We start from the raw sequence: 21,700 nt of genomic DNA, 5'->3' as shown, positions 1-21,700 counted from the left end.
ACCTGAGGTCAGAAGTTCAAGACCAGCCTGGCCAACGTGGTGAAACCCTGTCTCTACTAAAAATACAAAAATTAGGCATAGTGGTACATGCCTGTAATCCCAGCTACTCGGGAGGCTGAGGCAGGAGAATCGCTTGAACCCGGAAGGCGGAGGTTGCAGTGAGCCGAGATCATACCACTGCACTCCAGCCTGGGTGGCAGAGTGAAACTCTGTCTCCAAAAAAAAAAAAAAAGCAAATCATTCTGCTCTCAGTAGGGCGATTGCTGTTCCAGTGCTACATAGAATACTATTGCTGAGAGATGTTGTTTAATAGTTTTCTGCGTATTTGACATCTCATTTCAGTCCACATTGTATACTTACAAATCAAAGGGACTAGAAAAAGTTTATTTGTTTGAATCTGTAAGATAAATACCTCCTTACATGTTTTTTAAGATAGTATGTTAGCTATCAGCTAGCTGACTTAAATTTCCTTCACTTCTCACAAACATCCCTCCAAAATCTGAGAAGCCATTATACTAGCAACTAGATCCTTATTCCTCCACCATTGGTTATTTTAATTTTTACCTCACACTTGAAAAGATTCTCTTCAACTTAAAATAATGAGTTGTTATTCTTACTACTACCAATAGATGGCAATAGCCCATCAAACAAATCTTTAATATAAGTAAAACTCAGAATTAAATATTATTTCAGAGCCATAACTATCTTGAAAGTTATCAAGTCCAGTGATCCCATTTCACAAATGAGGCAACTGAAGCCCCACTGGATAATGCCCTCCCTAATATTATAACACTGGAAAAAAAAACAGGATTCTATTCATTAAAACTCATCAAAAGAGTGTGCATGTGTACTGGAATGTTCCTCAAAAGGGCCTGCGCTCTCCAACTTCTTTTCACAGCGAAAACATGCTTTAAAACTAGTATTCCCACATATTATTCATGATTTTCAACATGAATAACTGCCATTTTTTTCAAAGTACAATGGCTGAGAATGAAAATACCCTAGAGGCAGGGAGGCCACTTTGGAGGTTATCAAAACAGCACAAACTAATCAGGGACAGAGAACGCAGTGACTTAACAGACATCCAGGAGGTAGACCAAAAGGTTTTAGTGACCATCTACATAAGACAAACTGAAAAGCGGGGAAGAAAAACATTGGGATTTCCAGCTCACGCAATTAGGTGGTACCATTTAACCTAGGTTTAAGACAGGAACCAAAGGAACTTTGGGGAAGACGGAAATAAGTTGAAGCTTAGACCTGCTGAAATAATGAATTAAAAATTTCATTTTTAATAATGAAAAAGCCAGATGAGAATGTCTAAAAGCCAGATGGAAATATGGGTATGGGTCTGAGCCCAGCAGAGAAGTCTAGAGATTTGACATCAACAAATGCCTGGTAGCTGAAGTTACAGGAAGCACATTAGAAAGAATTCCATCATTTATACACACTACTGAAAGCCAGAGGTTTTAGCGTTGCTGTTCTTCTGAAGCACTCTAGAGCTAAGCTTACAGCAAAGGAATTCGAAATCTCTTTTACATCAGCCTCCTCTTCTATAAAATTGGACAACATTAATCATAGTTCTGACAATGTATGCAAAATACGTAACAAATAGTAGAATTCAACACACACTGATTAATAACTGTTATTTAAAGACCAAGCCCTTTTGCTAAGAAGCCCAACCTGTTGGTCTGTATTAAAGGTGAACAGCCCTACAAAAAACTGCCAAGTAAGAGTATTAACAGGTTTACCAAAGAAAAGGAGAGGAAGCGGAAACGAAAGAAAAAGGTAATTCTTCAGTTGAAAGAGTATGGAACCTAAGAGCCAGAAGATGTAGACACTATGCAGGGAGTGGTCACTCACACCTGTAATCCCAATACTTTGGGAGGCTGAGGCAGGCAGATTACTTGAGGCCAGGGGTTCAAGACCAGGCTGGTCAACACAGTGAAATCTCATCTCTACTAAAACTACAAAACTTAGCCGAATGTGGTGGCACGCACCTGTAATCCCAGATATTCGGGTGGCTAAGGCACGAGAATCGCTTAACCTGGGAGGTGTAGGCTGCAGTGGGCCATGATGGCACCACTGCACTCAGGTGAAGAGTACACCAACACCTCCAAAATCACCACTAAAGAACAAACCCATTAACCAAACACCACCTGTGCCCCCAAAACTACTGAAATTTTAAAAATAAATAGAAATTTAAAATTTTTTTAAAATCCACAAAAATTTCTTGAGTTCTAGTCCTAGTTTTGCCAGCTACTTAATATGAAATTTTTATTCCCATTTATCTACCCTCCCTACCTCATAGAATTGTCTTAAGAGTCATATGAAATAATACACGTGAAAGATCTTTGCTACCTGAATCACTGCAAACCCCCTTGTGTCACGGTATTTTAGAGTAAAAGGAGTTTTTCTGACTCTCAATTACTGATAGCTTATCGAGTTGTTAAACTTCAAAGACAGAACTACAGTTTCTAGAACTGCTCTGTCTGTCCACAAGAACTTTGTGCCATAACAAAGATGTTCTACACATACCTGCAATGTCCAATACAGTAGCCACTAGCCACATGTGGCTACTGGGAACTCGAAATGTGGCTAGTGTAACTGGAAGACTGAATCTTTAAGTTTATTTACCTTTAATTATGTTAAACTTCAATAGCCATATGTGATTAGTAGTTACCATAGTTACAGCACAAGTCTCACTAACACAGTAAGAACTGGAAAATCCAGTTGTAGCTCCAAAGTCTGTAAGAGGAATGATAAGACCATGAATAGAAATTGTGCCAATAAAGCGGGCAGCAGGATTATGAGGAAACAGACGTGCTCCCCTTTGAGACAACCTGACATATCCAAATCCAAAAAACAAATCTGAGAAAGATAACTCCCAATTATTACAAAAACATTCATGTTCCCTTATACCAGTTACACAAGCATGTTCAATATCTGTCCCAATTTATACAGTTGTCCAAAACTCATCCATTGTATAACAGAAAGCAAGGCACCCACACTGGTCAAAGACAGGGAGGGAAATGCAGAGGAAACAGGAACAAATAAATCTGGTTTGCCTTCTCCCTGATTTCCCCCAAAGTTCACACAACAAAAATGTATGGAGCACCCACTAGATAACGGAATTAGTGGGGAAAAGATGACTGAAAGTCTTAGACCCTGCTCTCAGAGACCTCAAGAAGAAACTAGAAAAAGCAGCATACAAATCCAACACACTCTCCCTCTAGTTCTCGATTCCTGCTACCCTACATCATGCGGTCAAAGAGCTGTCGAGAGATCTGCATTATATAAATCGCCACCATGTTGCTAGAAATTATGTGTAAATTTTATCTCTAGTATATCTAAGGAGTGTCTTTGAAAAACAAATATGCCCAAGAACCTAAAACTTCAACAAATTTGGGATAAATTGTTCACATCTCTTTCAATATTTACTACAAAACCCTCTCAACATTGTGAGCCTAAGAGGGTGCTGCTGCTGCTGCTGCTACCAAGTGGCATCTACTGAGCCCTCACTACGTGCTAGGCACAAGACTACCTGTATCGCTGTATTAACTCATTTATTCTTCAATTAACCATAGGAGGTCTACACTGTTATTATCTCCAACTTGCAAATGGGGAAACTGGGTTCCTAAGGACTGACCAAGTTAGGCACGTCAGACAATCAGTGCCAAAGCCAAGTTTCAAGTCCCGGCGAATTACTTCAACGCAGGGACTTTCAACACTTGAGCAACTAGCAAAGGGCCTCCAGGGCAGCAGAGGGTATGGGCTGGGTGTATTCTACCTGGACACCCCCTGACAAAGACCTGGGACCTGGGTGTCCTCTCAAAGCAGGGCAAGGCCCTGAAAAAAACAGCTGGCAGGTGTGTCAGGCCAGGACAGCAGGAGGGGAGCCTGTCGCGAAGGTCACTGCCAGTTTCGGGCAGAGCAAAGGTCAGATCCCAGACAAATCACACGGAGAACAAGCAGCAGCAAAGTCCCGGCTTTCCTCATGGCACCGGAGGCGCTGGGAAAGGGAGCTGGGCGTCCAGGGTCCCCGATTCCTGCCGGGAGTGGGTGATGCGGGAAGGAACTTTGCGGTGCGACGGAAGGGAGGCAGTGACGCCACCGAGCAACGAGACGGAGCCGCGAGAGCACCCCAGAAGAGGCGGGCGAGAGGCAGGCCTCCGGGGTGTGGGCCCGGCGCGCAGAAGGCACTGGAACCAGACATTCGGCCCAGCGAGCCAGGCGCCACCCATTGGGGACCCCGGCCCGCGCCGGCGATCGCGCCCGCACGGCGCCCTACCTGCTCCGGGCCCGCGCCGACACGCTCAGCGACCGGCTCGCCTCCGCGCTCCCGCCTGGCCCCCGGCTCCTCAGCAGGGCGCTGGATCCAGCGCGGGACCCAGCGTGGTGCAGCCACCGGCCGGCCGGACCGCCGAGGACAGCAGAAGCGGCGCGCAGTAGCCGTGCGCCCCCAGCGGCAGCCATCGCCCGCGGTCGGGAACTGCCGGAAGCGACGCAGGCCGCGCTTTGCAGCCGCGAGAGACTCCAAAGAGGCGGGGGCGGCAACTGCGGCGCAGACGCCCGAAGGCCGCAGCGAGGGGCGCGGGGCAGGAGTGGCGGAGAGACCCTGGTGGGAGCAGCGCGCCGAGGCTCCGCGTGCCTTCCGGGTGACCTATAAAGACATTGGCAAGCGGAGCGCGGTCCCGCCCCGCCTCTCCCGCCCACGCCGCCGGGTCCCACGGGGCGGGGCCAGCGCAGGGGGCCTTTACCAACCCTCCAGGTTCCGTCGTAAGCTGGGTGCTTTTTTAGCGGCTGAAGTTGCCATGCAGAAACAAAATATTTTGAAAGATAGCTGGACGTCTAGCGAAACCGGTTAGCTAGACCACTGTGTTCTGTTCCGCATCCTCCCATCCCCCAGCCGTTAAAAAAAAAAAACTGGGAAATTGTGTCATCTTGGAGTCAAGTTAGAGCAGAAGTGAATTCTACGCACTGTAAAACAAAGACAGTGGGAAATTTTGGAAAATCGCAGAATGCTATTATACAAGGAAATAATTATGACTATAAAATTGTAAATGACAGTAATGAATAGGCTTGGGGCTGCTGCAGAGGACAGGTAGCCATCGCCATCCTAGACCTTGACTGGCAAATAAATGCTGGCTGAGTACATGAAACCCACGAGACTGAACCGGAAACTTTGTGATGAGCTGAGATTTCTAAAAGACTTTCACAAAAACCAGAAAAGATGAACTTTAAAATACACCTTATCATGGTTCATATGTTGTGGGAAATGCATGGGGTTTAAGGTCAGAAATAGCAATGTTCAGATCCAAGGTCTACTGCTTTAGAGATCTGAGACCTTGGAAAAATTATTCTCATGGAGGATCAGAGTTTCCATAACTCTCAAACACAGATAAGATGTTCCAGCCTTCAGGGCCATTCTGATGTTAATCTAATACGCAATACAAACAGTGCGTCACAAACCAGGAAGGCTACCGCTTCCTGGGCCTTCCTCCATCAGGGTACTCATAAAGAGGCTAAAGGCCAAAGTCAAGGGGATATTGCCGATATGCTAAACACAATCAGATACTTTTTTTTTCTTTTTCTGACGTGGGGTCTCTATCTTCTGCCCAGGCTGGAGTGCAGTGGTGCAATCTCGGCTCACTGCAACCTCCGCCTCCTAGGTTCAAGTGATTCTCCTGCCTCAGCCTCCCGAGTAGCTAGGACTACAGGCGTGTGCCACCACACACCGCTAATTTTTGAAGACTCAGAACAAGAAAGTGTAAGCATGAGTAAAGTCTCTGCGGACAATGTATGGTGCTTTCTGGAACCCAATGACAGAGAGAAGGCAGTGGCTCCTCATTGCCTCAAATCGTTGGATGAAGAGAAAGTCTTTCAAGCTGCGAAGGGCACAGCAAACCCTGACAAGTAATCTTGAAGAGAAGGCTGTAAAAGAACAGCTAACTTTTTTTTTTAAATAAGACCGAACTTCCAAGGTCGGATGAATTAGTTGTAGGAAGAGAATTGGAAAGAAAAAACATCGTAGGTGTTCTCTCTTCTCTCAGCCCTCCTGTAGCAAATACAGTTTCAACTCCCTTAAGGCACTTGATAGCTTTCTGCTTTGTAGGGTAGTTATTCGTACACATAGAGTAGTTGTTTATATATTTCATCTTAGTAACTCCGACAGCACCAGCTACAGGGTCTTGAACATCAAGGGTCTAATAAATATTGGTGAATAAATTGATGTTATGTATTTTCCATTAATAATCATCAGAATTCATTAAGCATGTATATGAAGATTAAAGATAGAAAAAATATTCTCCAAGTTTTCTAAGGTGGATGAGAGGTAATGCCAAAAATTGCAAATATTAGTAGTCAGCAGAATTCCAGAATGGATTTGTAAACATGGTCATGAATACAGATAAAGCAACATGGAATTACTGAGGACGTGCTTTTGCTTATCTGTTTGCTTATGTATTTCTTTGTCTATAAAACTCCCACCCCTCCATCCCTTTTCTTTTTTCTTTTTTTCCTTAGAGATGAGGTTTTGCCATGTTGCCCAAGCTAGTCTGGAACTCCTGAGCTCAAGCAATCTGCCCACCTCAGCTTTCCAAAGTGCTGGGACTACAGGCGTGAGCCACCATGCCCAGCCCATCTTTTACTCCTTTCAAAATCCATTCATTGTTTGAAGACTTTTGTCTTATTCTGTTTATGATGCTTTAACAAAATAACACACAGACTGGGTAATGTGTAAAGAACAGAAATTTATTTTCTCACAGTTCTGGATACTGGGTCGCCCAGGTGCCAGCTGGTTTAATGTCTGATAGAGAGGCCCAGTCTCTGCTTCCAAGATGGTGTCCTGTTTCTGTGTCCTCACATGCTGCAAGAAGGAAGGGCAAACATGCTAATTTCCTCCAACCCTTTTATAAAGGTGTCAGTCGAGAAAAATGATGAGACAATTCTCAATCATTTTAGGAGATTGATTTGCCAAAGTTAAGGATGCACGCCCAGGAGACAGTTCTATGCCTTTCTCTGAAGATGATTTTGAAGGCTCCAAATTTAAAGGGGAAAAGGTGGGATATTGAGAAGTACCTAATTTTCATGTATGAGGGGGATAAGGAAAAATAGTCATTCATGCCCTTGTCTAGCTCAGTGCATCTGCTTTTTTATATATATAAGATGACATAGACAAATGGAGCAGAGGAAAAATGCAGGAAATCTACATTTTTACGTAAGATAGCATAGGCAAAATTGGGCAGGGGAACAATGAGATATTCATTTGTGTTTGGTGGGCAGCAGGGTGACTGCATCTGTAAAGATAATCTATCCATTTACATTGCCATGGTGAAATTTTAACAGAAATACCTTAAAAGATCTTGCAGCTCACTAGGAATTTCTTTGTGGGCAAAATATGGAAGAGACATGTAGCTTTTCGTCTTGTAGCCATCTTATTTAGAAAACAAAACGGGGAAGCAGGTTTGCATGACCCAGTTGCTAGCTTAACTTTTCCCTTTGGCTTGATGAGTTTGGTCCCTCAAGATTTAATTTCCTTTCACATTTTCCCTTCTTTTTCTTTAAAATCTTTTGGAGAAAGCATTTTAGAAGGAATACAGCTTTCTGGCCTAGGGTTGCTTTTTCTTCCTTTTCTTTTGAGCTGGTTTCTCCTCACTAGGGTGGTTAACTCCTAGAAGTTCAGGTCCCACGTTGCTAGGAAGGCTCATTCCTAAGACATTATGTCCCATGAAGATAAAAAAAAAAATGGGAGAAAAGAAGGAAAAGAAAAAAAATACACACACACACACACACACACACACACACACACACACACACACACATATGTATATATATATGGACCTAGGCCAGATGTATAGCAACAAATAGGAAGCAAACCTGGAAGGTGGGTCAGGTTATATTACTGCCTCCTCAATTAGAGCAATTCCCTGGGCAATCATTACCCTAGCCCTATCAGTTGTGTGTGGACTTATTTGCAAGCACATACCATAACAACACTGTAAGCAGAAACAGGACAGAACAGAAATTATTATTATTATTATTATTATTATTCCTATTATAAGCAACAGCTTCTGCCACCACCTTCCCCAGGATGCAAACCAATCACTCAACCAATTGATTAGTGAGGGTTTTGGATCTGACAGGTTGGTTATCTGGGTTTTCATATCAGTCATAAGTCGGGTTATGTTCTTCGATTCATGTGGAATATACACACAACATTCAGCTTTTATGATGGTGCAGGCCCCTGCTGTGCTGCTGTGAGTATATCTGAGGCCATATGGTTTTGCAACACAGCTTTCCGCAAAAGCATGACCTCATTGTTTAGCAATGAGATACTCATCTGGCTATCATTTAGGGCCTTTTTGGTGTAATCATTAAGGCCTCTATATGCCATATAACATCTTCAATACTTAGCTTCAATCTTCAAGTGATCATGCCCCTGGAATACTGAACATGTCCAGTGAGATCATAAATGAAAAAGGCTTGCTGGTTTTGGCAGGGTTTGAATTATTCACCCTTGTGCTGAAGCGTAACCTAGGGAACATTCTCCTAATCACCCTGGAGGTGACCACAGCCATAAGTTAGTACCACACAGCCAATATGTCCCCTTTGGAGCTAGCCAATAAATACCTAGTTGCTACAACCAATCAGTGGCATGCCAGTCAGTGTCTTGTAATATGATAATGTGGTCACAGCATTCTCCCAGTATCCACCCCACATTTCTCGTACTTTCTGGCCATAAACCCTTGGTGTGGTTTCTTTGCTCCCAGCATTTTGGCTGAGTTGGCCAAATGAAGGGGTGGGCCAGAGAAATTCATCCCAAATTTGCATTATTCCATTTTGAAATGGGCTGTTGTTTGGGGCATAATTACCACCTTTTTTTTTAGTTGTGGGGGATGCTAAAGTGAGAGCTAATGAGCTGGTCCTTTCCATTGAAAAACTTTTCCCATCTTCCTTGTTCTCTTATGCCAGCACTAAGAATACTAGACCATTTCTGTGATATAATAAATTTTTGGTATTCTATTCAGTCCTAACCTTGGAAGGAGGATACCCACCATGGCAGGCTGAAGCCACTGGAAAGAGGCATGAGTCTGCATATCCAGCAGGTGTCCTTTTAGAATCTGTCTGCATAATCCTGAGCCCATTGTAGAAACAGGTTTGTTTCATTGGAGTCAGTGGGTGAAAATGGCAAGAAGGTGTAGGGATATAGGGTCAATAATAGCAAGGTTGTAAAATTCATTTAGCTACTAAAAGGACGTTAAATCAGACAAGGCAAGTGTCCTGTTCTTTGTAAGACAGCAGTTGCCAGTAGCTCCAGGACAATAATTGTAATGGTTATTATACAATAAACATAGGCATTCTTTTGTATACAGGCCTGGTCCTGTATCTTGGGGTTAAACAGTCGACACAGCTGTCGTCTGCTTCTATGCTGGGTTGAAGGTCAATGTTTAGTGAACTGGAGGTGAAGGTCTTTGATAGGAGTTAGAGTCCACTCAGGAGTTTGTGTCTTTTTAAGATGAGAGATGTGAATCCATAAGGCTATGCTCTCTAATTTTGTGGCACGTAGATTAGTTAATAGTACCTAGTATGGGCCTTTCCATCAAGGTTGAAGAGAATCCCTTATTAAATGTCTTTTTCAATAGACAAAATCTCCAGGCTGCAGATCTTGACCAGGCACCTTATCTTCAGGGAGCACACTGTGAAAGGAATTCTTTACCAAATCTTGGCTTTTTTAAGATGATAAATGAATCCCTCCCAATATTGTGATATATCTCCCTTGAGAAAAGTTGGATTGGTTATTTTCATTCCCATACATATGGGCCTTCCAGTTATAATTTCGTAAGGGGACTGTTGATGTTTTCCAAGAAGGGTGGATTGGAGTATAAGCAGCACTAGGGCGAGTGCTTTGGGCCAGGGGAGGTGAAATGCCTCTGTGAACTTAGCCAATTGTGTTTTAATTATTCCATTGGTCCTCTCCACCAGGCCTGAGGACTGGGGATGGTAGGCACCCTGAAAATGTTGAAATATGCCCATTGTACAAATATTTTGAAAAATCTAGCCAGTAAAGTGAGTTCCCCTATCACCGTGAAGTTCACAGGGGACTCCCCATAGTGGAGTAATTTTTTCTAGTAGGATTTTTCCAACTGCCATGGCTGTTGCTTGCCTGCAGGGAAAAGCTTCAACCCAATGGGAAAACATGCAGACCATTACTAAAACACTGATAACCTTGAGATGATGACAGCTGGATAAAATCATGCTGCCATATCTCAAAAGGTCCTGCCGGAAGGGGAAAATGACCCTGGGCCCCATGGAGGGGTTTTCCTGGATTATATTTGGGACAAATAGCACATCAAGAGTAAGCTTTTTGTGCCACTGTGAAGAATGGTTTCCAGTAATATTGTTTATACCAGGATGTAATTTTATCTGGATTCCAGTGGGTTAGGTTGTGAACATATTCCATAAGGGACATCTGACATCCTATTGGAATAATGGGTTTATTATTAGGTCCACACCATATTTTAGTTTCAGGAGACAAAAATCCCCCTGCCTGTTTCCAAGTAGATTTCTCTTTTGTAGGAGCTATGTTCTGGGTTTCTTTCAACATGTTTTTAAGTGTTTCAGGTTTTATGGCCATTTCCCAAATTGGGGCTGGTGGATCAAATGCTGCCCTTTTAACTGTGATATCAGCCAATTGGTTACCCCGACTTTCTGTGGTGTCTGACAGTGACCTGGGATTTTTATAACTGCCAACGTTTTGGTTTTAGAATAGCTTCTAACAGCTCTGATACTTGTTGTCCATTTTTTATGAGTTGCCCTGAGGAAGTTAAAATAGCCTCTCTCTTTCCATAGCCTTACAAAGTCATATGCAACCCCAGAAGCCTAGCACTGTCAGTATAAATGTTTGCAGCCTTGTCTTTTGCTAATTGACAAGTTCAGATCAGGACAATCAATTTGGCCACTTGAGCTGATCTGGCTTGGGGAAGAGGACTGGCTTCAATTACCTCTAGTAAGGAAACCACAGCATATCCTGGTCTAAAATTTCCATTCTCTCCTCTTAAATAAGGCCCATCTGTATACCATTCTATCTCAGCATTATCCAGTGGCATCTCTTGTAGGGCTGTCCTGGGTGTGAGAAATAGGTCAGTTACCAGAACACAGTCATGACGGGTTTTGTTGGAAGGGCCCAGCAAGAGTGGCCAGGTTAAGATTATTACAGTGGGAAATGGTAATATTGGGAGATGATAAAAGAAGAATTTCATAAGAGGCTAACCAGTTGACAGATGTTGAGTATGATGACAGTTTAGAAGGGTTTCAAGAGAATGCAGCACAAAAATGGTAAAGGGGGAACCCATATTTGTTTCTTCAACAGACTTGTACAGAAGGGCCATGGTTGCTATTGCTCTCACACAAGGAGGCAGCCCTTGAGCCACAGGGTCCAGCTGTTGGCTATGATAGCCTCTAGTTCTCTGCTGATCACCAAGTTTCTGGGTCAGTACCCTAGATGCAGTACCTTTGATTTCATGTATGAAAAGGGAGAAAGGCAATTTGTAGTTTGGGTGCCCTAAGACTGGGGCATTAGAATTTCCTTTAATTGTTGTACAACTGATTTTCCCCCTGGAGTCCACATGATGGGATCGGGTTGTTCAATTTTTAGGTATGCATACAGAGGTTGAGCTATAAGGGAGAAATTTGGTATCCAGTTTCTACAATAGCCTACGAGGTCCAAAAGTCCTCTAAGTTGTTTCCTGGTGGTGGGCATTGGGAAAGCTAAAATTCCTCTCACTCTATCAGGGTTAATATTCAGTCCTTTGACTGAGATAATATGTCCCAAATACTTAAATTGCGGTAAGCATAGCTGCAGTTTGTCTTTAGACACTTTGTGTCCCTTGGTGGCTGACTAAATATAGACTACCTTGCAGAGAGGAAGAGAGTATGTCTGAACAAAGGAGAAGGTCATGCACATACTGGATGAGTGTTGAGCCCTGGGGAAAAATTAATCCTCTAAATCAACTTTTAATATTTGAGAACAGTAAACAGGACTTTCTGTATACTCTTGGGGGATTAGAGTCCACATATATTGCCATTTTTTCCAAGTAAAGGCAAACAAATACTGGCTGTCCAGACGTACAGGAGTACTAAAGAAAGCACTGCAGAGATCCACAACTGAGAAATACTGACTGGTGGTGGGTAGAGCTGATAGAAGGATATGTGTTGTGGGAAGTCAGGGACCCCAAACGGAGGGACCAGCTGAAGCCATGGCAGAAGAACATAGATTGTGAAGATTTCATGAACGTTTATTAGTTCCCCAAATTAATACTTTTATAATTTCTTATGCCTGTCTTTACTGCAGTCTCTGAACATAAATTGTGAAGATTTCATGGACATTTATCACTTCCCCAATCAATACTCTTATTATTTCCTATGCCTGTCTTTAATCTCTTAATCCTGTCATCTTTATAAGCTGAGGAGGATGTATGTCGCCTCAGGACCCTGTGATGATTGCCTTAACTGCACAAATTGTTTGTAGAGCATGTGTGTTTGAACAATATCAAATCTGGGCACCTTAAGAACAGGATAACAGCAATGTTCAGGGAACAAGGGAGATAACCTTAAAGTCTGGCTGCCTGTGGGCCGGGCAGAACAGAGCCATATTTCTCTTCTTTCAAAAGCAAATAGGAGAAATATCGCTGAATTCTTTTTCTCAGCAAGGAACATCCCTGAGAAAGAGAATGCGTCCCTAAGGGGAGGCCTCTAAAATGGCCGCTTTGGGGATGGCTGTCTTTTACGGTTGTAGATGAGGGATGAAATAAGCCCCAGTCTCCCGTAGCGCTCCCAGGATTGTTAGGACGAGGAAATTCCCACCTAATAAATTTTGGTCAGACCAGTTGTCTGCTCTCAAACCCTGTTTCCTGATAAGATGTTATCAATGACAATGTGTGCCCGAAACTTCATCAGCAATTTTAATTTCACCCCGGTCCTGTGATCTCGTCCTGCCTCCGTTTGCCTTGTGATATTTTATTACCTTGTGAAGCATGTGATCTCTGTGACCCACACCCTATTCTTACACTTCTTCCCCTTTTGAAAATCAGTAACAAAAACTTGCTGGTTTTACGGCTCAGGGGGCATCACGGAACCTGCTGACATGTGATGTCTCCCCCGGACACCCAGCTTTAAAATTTCTCTCTTTTGTACTCTTTGCCTTTATTTCTCAGACCAGCTGACACTTAGGGAAAAGAGAAAAGAACCTACGTGAATTATCGGGGGTGGGTTCCCCCGATAGGTATGTGGGCTGGAGACTACTGGGTGTCTGGGTATTATGATATTTTTTATTACCCTCAAGTCCTGTACAAATCTCCATCCTCTCCCACTTGTTTTTTGTTTTGTTTTGTTTTGTTTACAGGAAACACAGAGCTGTTGCAGGGGCTTGTGGAGGGAATAATGAGCCCCCTTTTTCAGATAGTCTTATATGATAGGGGCAATTTCGTCTATGGTTTGTTGTCATAGGGGATATTGTTTAAGGTTGGGTAGGGGTTTCTTTGGGTTCATCTCTACCTTTATAGTAGTGGCTGAGAATATTTTCTCTATATCTGTATGTGACTGAGCCCATAAGTGGTAGGGGACATCCTGGAGTAAGTGTTCTGCTTCTGGGGTTAACAGGAAGATTGTGGAAGCCAAAAGGAGTTTTACTGTTTCCTGCTCTTTATTCCGATGTCCTCTCTTCTCCCCTAATATTTCCTTCTCTGTCTCCATTTCATTTTCCTGGTCACAAGGTGACATTTTAACATTACTAGTACTAAATTGTGGTACATTGTCAGGACGTTTTTGAATTTGGTATTTTTGGTGTCCTGGCTCCAATTCTTAAAAGAGTTCACTTTTTGATGAAAAAGATAATGCCATAATGCCATATGGGCATTATGGATGTTGAGGAGATCCTGGCCCAAAAGATTGACAGGGGCCCCAGGGCATATTAGAAATCCTTGAGACAGACTGAGCATGTCACACTTAGAGCCTGTGGCGGGGGAGCTGAACCTAACAAAATGGTAAGGTATAGTTTTGGACTTAAAACATGAGATAGTTTTATTAGACACACCCACCATGTTAATTCTTTCATTACTCCGAGGAATGGGGTTTCTAAATAAGGTGGGATTTATAAGAGATATAGTTGCTCCTGTATCAATTAAGGCAGTTGTAAGCTCATGGTTTATTATTATATTAATCTCTCCCAATTTCTTTGTCAGGGTAGACTATTTGGAGAGGTGAAACCCCTGAACTTCCTTGGAGCACCCCTAGTCTTCCTGAGTTGCACTTACCTGCCTTTTCTTTCCTTTCCGCATAATGTAGTCTCTTTTAAGGTGTCCTGGTCTCTTAACAGTAGTAACAGACAGGGTGGGAAGAGTCCTCAAACTGAGGGATCTTAAAATCTTTCCAGGGCTGAGAGGTTTGAGAAGTTAATTGCTTTAGCTATGAATGCATAACTCGGGCAATCTTCCGTTTTCCCTTTTTTAGCATAGTGCGGGATAATTGGTCAGCAAAGCTAACTAGTTCATTAGTTCTGGCCATGGCCCAATTTGTCATGTGGCACTTTACAAGGGTGGCTAAATCATTATGTAGTTCATTTAAGAAATTTGCACTTGGCCAGGCGTGGTGGTTCATGCCTGTAATCCTAGCACTTTGGGAGGCAGAGGCCGGTGGATCACCTGAGGTCAGGAGTTCAAGGCCAGCTTGGCCAACATCATGAAACCCCGACTCTACTTTAAAAATATACAAAAATTAGCCAGGCATGATGGTGCATGCCTGTAATTCCAGCTACTTGGGAGGCAGAGACGGGAGAATTGCTTGAACCCGAAAGCCGGAGGTTGCAGTGAGCCAAGATAGCGCCACTGCACTCCAGCTTGGGCAACAGACTGAGACTCCATCTCAAAAAAAAAAAAAAGAAAGAAAGAAAGAAATTTGCTTAATAATGTACCATTTCTATTGTTTTCAAAACAATCGGCTGACATCCCGCAATATTGTCTCAACATTTATCAAAATGTGTAAAATAATCTAAAACTGATTCAACTGGGTTCTGGCAGCATTGTTGGATTTTATTCCAATCCACAACCCTTTGGAACACTGAAGGAATGATATTTAACAGCGCAGTGGCTCATTTCCGTGCATCTTTGTGCCTGTCTTCTGGATTTTGAGGGGGGCTCGTTGTTGTGGCTCTGTTGGGCCTTAAGGGGTCAAATCTGCTATAGGGTCTGACCACTGTGATTTTTCCAGCCATTCCTTAGCTTTAACTTCTGAGACCAACATGTGGACTAGCTGATAAAGGTCTGAATGACCTGGGTCATAGGTTCTAATAATTAGCTCAAATTCTCAGGCAAACCCACATGGATCTTTATGGGGGTCAGGAAATTCTTTTTTTTTTTTTTTTTTTTCAGACAGAGTCTCACTCTGTCACCCAGGCTGGAGGGCAGTGGCACAATCTCAGTTCACTGCAACTTCCACCTCCTGGGTTCAAGTGATTCTCCTGCCTCAGCCTCCTGAGTAGTTGGGATAACAGGTGCGTTCCACCACACATGGCTAATTTTTTGTATTTTTAGTAGAGACAGGGTTTTGCCATGTTAGCCAGGATGGTCTCAATCTCCTGACCTCGTGATCCACCCACCTCGACCTCCCAAAGTGCCGGAATTACAGGTGTGAGCCACCATGCCCAGCCAGGAAATTCTTTATGCCTCATAATTCAGCTTTTGACTAGGTTGGTAGACAATCACCAGGGTTCCTGAAATAGGGTGATCATGAGAGACATCCCTGCAAGGTCCCTCTCCTCCACATCTTCCAATGAGAGGCGCTGCCACTGGGGCTACCAGAGAGAATCAGCAGGAGGTAGGGTCTTTGAAGTTAGACTTTCTACTGTCTTCGTTTGAGCCAGTGGTAGACAAGGAGGAGAAGATGATAGATTGGAACATGCAGGAGAAGGAGGGTACAGATCTGGTTGGGGAAGTTCAGAGAGATCAGGGTACAGTTGGGGTGTTGGTGGAGGTGGGAGAGGTGCCAAGGGGGAAGTAAGGGATTCCCGGGGTTTCTTTAAGAGAGAGAAAAAATTAGAGAGTTCTTGATTATCTTTTCTAAGTTGATTGTTGGCCTTCTGTAGGGAGATGAGGTGATCTTCCCCCCTTTTACTCTCCAGGTACCACTGAAAGTAGCTCTCTCATTCTGGTTGTTTAGTTTTTGTGCCTGTATTTTCCATCCTGGTTCACAAGTACACTAATTTGTGCATCTCAAAAAATCCCCATTTAGGCCACTGTAATTTAGAATCTGCTTTAGTTATAGTGGTCCACTTGGTTAAATATTTACATGACAAATCACCACAAGTATTTTGCATATACCTGGCCAGAGTTTCTAAAGGTGGAACTATGTTCCACAGCTGCTGAGGTTTTAGCTAACTTAGAGGATTCATTCCCAATAATTTAGATTTCCCCTTTGGATTTGGCCAAGTCAGGACATGTGTCGGACCCAAAGTGAGCTGCTTGCAGACCAAGTTTTTCAGGGTCATTACCCCCAGAACCGGTTCAGTCAAACTGTGTCACAGCTACCTGGCACAGCGTGTCAGGGGCTCAAGGTGCAGGAGGGGTCAGCTCCTTATATGCACCTGTTTGCTGAGATTAGACCCTAAATATGTTCTTTTGAGGGGGAAACCTACTTAGAGCTGCTGCACATCTTAGGGAGCATTCTTCCCAGACACCCTCACGTGATTCTCAGTTGCCTGAGAATGCCCCAAACGGCTGAAGGAAGCAAGGTGCTTTTATTTCTTTAGAGTGGAAGATTCTGCACTCATGAGCTAGAGGGTATGGAGCTGGTCAAATCCGATAAGGGAAAGGAACAAAACACACACACACAAAAACCAACAAGACAGAAACAAACAACAAAACAGTTAAGCAAAACTAGCAATGATCACACAAATTATATGATTTCTGAATGCTCCAAGTGTAAGCAGAAATTAACAACAGCTAGTTGTTAGTGCTAACTTTATTTGCTTAAAAACAATTTGCAAGACAGAATTCCAAACCAGTTTCTTACCTAATGATGGGGCCCAAGCTGAAGACTGCTCTCCGCCAATGCAGAAGCAGACAGGCTCGCCTGCCTTGATGGAAGTGAGTGGAAACTCCTCACAAAAAAGGAGTTTTTTTAACAGCAAATAAACATCAGACCCCCAATTGAAAAACACTGGAAGATCAGGGATCCCTGGAGGAGAGAGGTCCTGGACTTCAGCAAGTCATCCTACCAGTTTGGGCTATAATATGCCCAAGCTGGTACCAAGCACAGATAGGAGAGTTGCTGCAGGTCGGGCTACCTTCACTCAGGGTCCCTTCATGGTTACCAGATGTCAATCAAGAAAAATGATGAGACAAATCTCAATCATTTTAAGAGGTTTATTTGCCAGATTTAAGGATGCATGCCTGGAAGAGAGGTCTATGCCTTTCTCTGAAGATGATGTTGAGGGCTCCTAATTTAAAGGGGAAAGCATGGGATATTGAGAAGTACACAATTCTCATTTAAGAGGGGAGTAGGAAAAAATGGTCATTCGTGCCTTTGTCTGGCTCAGTGAATCTGCATTTCTTTACATAAGATGACATAGACAAATGCGGCAGAGGAAAGATGCAGGCAATCTGCATTTTACATAACATAACATAGACGAAATTGGGCAAGGGAACAATCAGATGTGCATTGTAGGCCAGGCGCAGTGGCTCATGCCTGTAATCCCAGCACTTTGGGAGGCCAAGGCAGGGGGATCATGAGGTCAGGAGTTCAAGACCAGCCTGACCAATATGGTGAAACTCCATCTCTACTAAAAAATACAAAAATTAGTGAACGTAGTGGCATGTGACTGTAGTCCCAGCTACCTGGGAGGCTGAGGCAGGAGAATGGCTGGAACCCAGGAGGCAGAGGTTGTGGTGGGCCAAGAATGCACCACTGCACTCCAGCCTGGGTGACAGTGCAAGACTCCATCTCAAAAAAAAATGTGCATTGTGTCTGACTGGCAGGGGGGTGACTGCACTTGTAAATGTAAGCTATGGATTTACATTGCCATGGTGAAATTTTAACAGAAACACCTTAGGGTAAAGATCGTGCAGCTCACTAGGAATTTCCTTGTGGACAAAATATGGGAGAGGTGTGTAGGTTGGTGTGTATCTTTTCATCTTGTAGCCATCTTATTTAGGAACCAAAAGGGGGAGGCAGGTTTGAGTGACATTTCCCAGATTGACTTTTCCCTTTGGTTTAATGAGTTTGGGAACCCAAGATTTAATTTCATTTCACAAAGGTATTAATTTCATCTATCAGGGTATAGCCTTCATAGCCTAATCACCTCCTAAAGGCCCTATCTCTTAATAGTGTTGCATTGGGGATTAAGTTTCAACATGAATTTTGGAGGGGACACAAACATTCGAACCATAGCACCCTTCTCAAATGCCATCTTTCCCAGGAAGCCAGGCCTATGTATCCCAACAGGTCATTGTATCCTCTGCTGAACACCTAAAACTTTTGCTTATTCCCATGAAACGTTTTGTAACCATTGTGTTGAATGTGATAATGTTCATGCAAGTACTTTGTAAAGAAGATAATGCCATAAAAATTCAATGTTTATTGAGTATCTACTCTGAGCTTCATGGTACTTTCTGCTCCATCACAAGTAATTTGTATAGCTCCTGTAAACCAAAGCTCCCAAACAGTAGGGATGCTGTCTTAGTCATCTTCATATCCCCAGCACCTGGCATAGTGCCCTGCATAGAGCAGCCATTTAATACGTTTGTTATAAACTATGTTAGGAACGTTATGATTTTTTTCTCATTTACAACAAATTCCCATGACACATTTACCTAAGTAACAAGGCTGCATATGTAACCCTGAATTTAAAATGAAAGTTAAAAAATAATTTATCTCATTTAATTATCACAGCAACTCTTTGGATATGCCTTTAGTCAATAAATATTTATTGATATAAGTGTGTAACTATGCTCCTGTGTCCGTAATTGGTTCCTTCCGGTGGGTTCTTGGTCTTGCTGACTTCAAGAATAAAGCTGCAGAACCTCGCAGTGAGTGTTACAGTTCTTAAAGATGGTGTGTCCGGAGTTTGTGCCTTCAGATGTTCAGATGTGTCCGGAGTTTCATCCTTCCAGTGGGTTCGTGGTCTCACTGATTTCAGGAGTGAAGCCACAGATCTTCGCAGTAAGTGTTACAGCTCTTAAAGGTGGTGCGTCCAGAGTTGTTTATTCCTCCCACTGGGTTCGTGGTCCCACTGACTTCAGGAATGAAGCTGCAGTCCTCCGCAGTGAGTGTTACAGCTCATAAAGCTAGTGCAGACCCAAAGAGTGGGCAGCAGCAAGATTTATTGTGAAGAGCGAAAGAACAAAGCTTCTGCAACATGGAAGGAGACCCAAGCGGGTTGCCGCTGCTCGCGTGGGTGGCCAGCTTTTATTCCTTATTTGGCTCTGCCCATGTCCTGCTGATTAGTCCATTTTACAGAGCACTGATTTGTCCATTTTACAGATGCTGATTGGTCTGTTTTTACAGAGTACAAGTGCATTTATAAACCTTTAGCTACTACCGGGCACAGTGGCTCATGCCTGTAATCCCAGCACTTTGCGAGGCTGAGGCAGGTGGATCACGAGGTCAGGAGAGCGAGACCATCCAGGCTAACACGGTGACACCCCATCTCCACTAAAAATGCAAAAAAAAACTAGCCTGGCATGGTAGCAAGCGCTTGTAGTCCCACCTACTCAGGAGGCTGAGGCAGGGGAATGCCGTGAACCCAGGAGGCGGAGCTTGCAGTGGGCCAAGATCACGCCACTGCACTCTAGCCTGGGCAACAGAGCAAGACTCCATCTCAAAAAACAAACAAACAAACAAACAAACCTTTAGCTAGACACAAAGCACTGATTGGTGTGCTTTTACAGAGTGCTGATTGGTGCATTTACAATCCTTTAGCTAGACACAGAGCACTGATTGGTGCGTTTTTACAGAGTGCTGATTGGTGAATTTACAATACTTTAGCTAGGCACAGAGCGCTGATTGGTGTGTTTTTACAGAGTGCTGATTGGTGCATTTACAATCCTCTAGCTAGACAGAAAAGTTCTCCAAGTCCCCACCCGACCCAGAAGTCCAGCTGGCTTCACCTCTCACTGTGATTTTATTATTGTTTATGTATATATTTTTTCAACTCTGTATTCAATAGTAGATGCTTAAGGTTCTACATGACCTATATAATTTAGGAGTAAAGTCAGAATATATCATTATCTGAATTTTTTTAAAGTATATGATTAGACCTAAGTTGATTTTGTCCCAAGAAATTAACATTCCACCCCAAGGCTATTTATAAATATAACTAATGATATTGGTGAGTTTCCTAAACTTGAATTAAAGATATAACTGAGTCTGGGTATGGTGGCTCACATCTGAAATTCCACAGCTTTGGGAGGCTGAGACAGGAGGATCACATGAGGCTAGGAGTTGGAGACTAGCCTGGGCAACATAGTGAAACCCTGTCTCTCTAAAAAAAAAACCAAAAAATTAAATTAGCAGAATGTTGTGGTGCACTCCTGTAGTCCCAGCTGCTTGGGAAACTGAGCAGGGAGGATCACTGAAGCCCAGGAGTTTGAGGCTGTAGTGTGCTGGGACTACGGGCATGTGCCACTACACCCAGCTTTTCTTTTCTAACTTCTTGAGCTGGGTACTTAGCTCATCAATTTTTAATTTTGTTTTTTTAAAAAAATAGTTAAATGTTTCTAAGAATTTAAATTCCCTTTAAATAGTGTGTTTGGCTACATCAAATGAGTTTGAAATGTATTTCCTTTACATTTCAGTATCTTTATGACTTCAGTTTAAATATTTTCAAATTTCCACTCTGTTTATTCTGACAGTGAGTTATTTGGAATTGTTTTTAAATTTCTGCATGTATAAAAATGTATGAAAGCCAATAACACCACAGAAGAAAAGGTCACTAAACTTGAAAACACAGCAGTAGAAACTTTCAAAATGATAGACAAAGAGCAAAAAGACTGAAAAAAGAAAAAACTAGCATCATTGACTTGTGGGACAAAATCAAATGGTCTACTTCTATTTGGAGTCCCAGAAAGAAAGAACTAGAATAAAGCTGAAAAAAAAATACAGTCTTGAGCCACTTAATGAGGAGGATACATTCTGTGAAATGTGTCATTAGTCTATTTGGCCTTGTGCAAACATCATAGAGTGTATTTACACAAACCTAGATCATATAGCTTATTGAATACTAGGCTATATGGAATAGCATATAGATTCTAGGCTACAAACCTGTTCAGCATGTTACCATACTGAATACTGTAGGTAATTATAACACAATAGTTAGCATTTGTGTATTTAAACATATCTAAATATAGAAAAGGTACAGTAAAAATACAGTATAAAAAATTAAATATGGTACACCTTCCAGGTCACTTAATATGAATAGAGCCTGCATGGCTAGAAATTGTTCTGGGTGAGCCAGTGGGAGTGAATGTGAAGGCCTGGCACATTACAGTACACTACTGCAGACTTTATAAACACTGTACACTTAGGCTACACAAATTTATAAAAAATGTTTTTCTTTCTTCAATAACAAATTCACCTTAGCTTACTGTGACATTTTTACTTTATACTTTTTTCATTTTTCTAGCTTTTTTACTTGTTTGTAATAACACTCAGG

The 21,700-nt window shown here is 42.7% G+C and overlaps 1 protein-coding gene across 1 annotated transcript in view; it reads right to left on the bottom strand.

Moving 5' to 3' along the window:
• FDX1 (ferredoxin 1) overlaps window positions 1-6,424 on the bottom strand; it is a 37,368-nt gene extending 30,944 nt beyond the window's left edge. The window contains exon 1 of the mRNA XM_054439887.2: window positions 4,289-6,424. Coding sequence (XP_054295862.1) covers window positions 4,289-4,473 — 185 coding nt within the window. The 5' untranslated portion in view covers window positions 4,474-6,424. The remainder of the gene's footprint in view (window positions 1-4,288) is intronic.
• Between the last annotated feature and the right edge of the window lie 15,276 nt (window positions 6,425-21,700).

This window comes from Pongo pygmaeus, chromosome 9 (assembly GCF_028885625.2).
Source record: "Pongo pygmaeus isolate AG05252 chromosome 9, NHGRI_mPonPyg2-v2.0_pri, whole genome shotgun sequence".
Lineage (NCBI taxonomy): Eukaryota > Metazoa > Chordata > Mammalia > Primates > Hominidae > Pongo > Pongo pygmaeus.
This window is presented reverse-complemented; position numbering and strand designations above follow the sequence as displayed.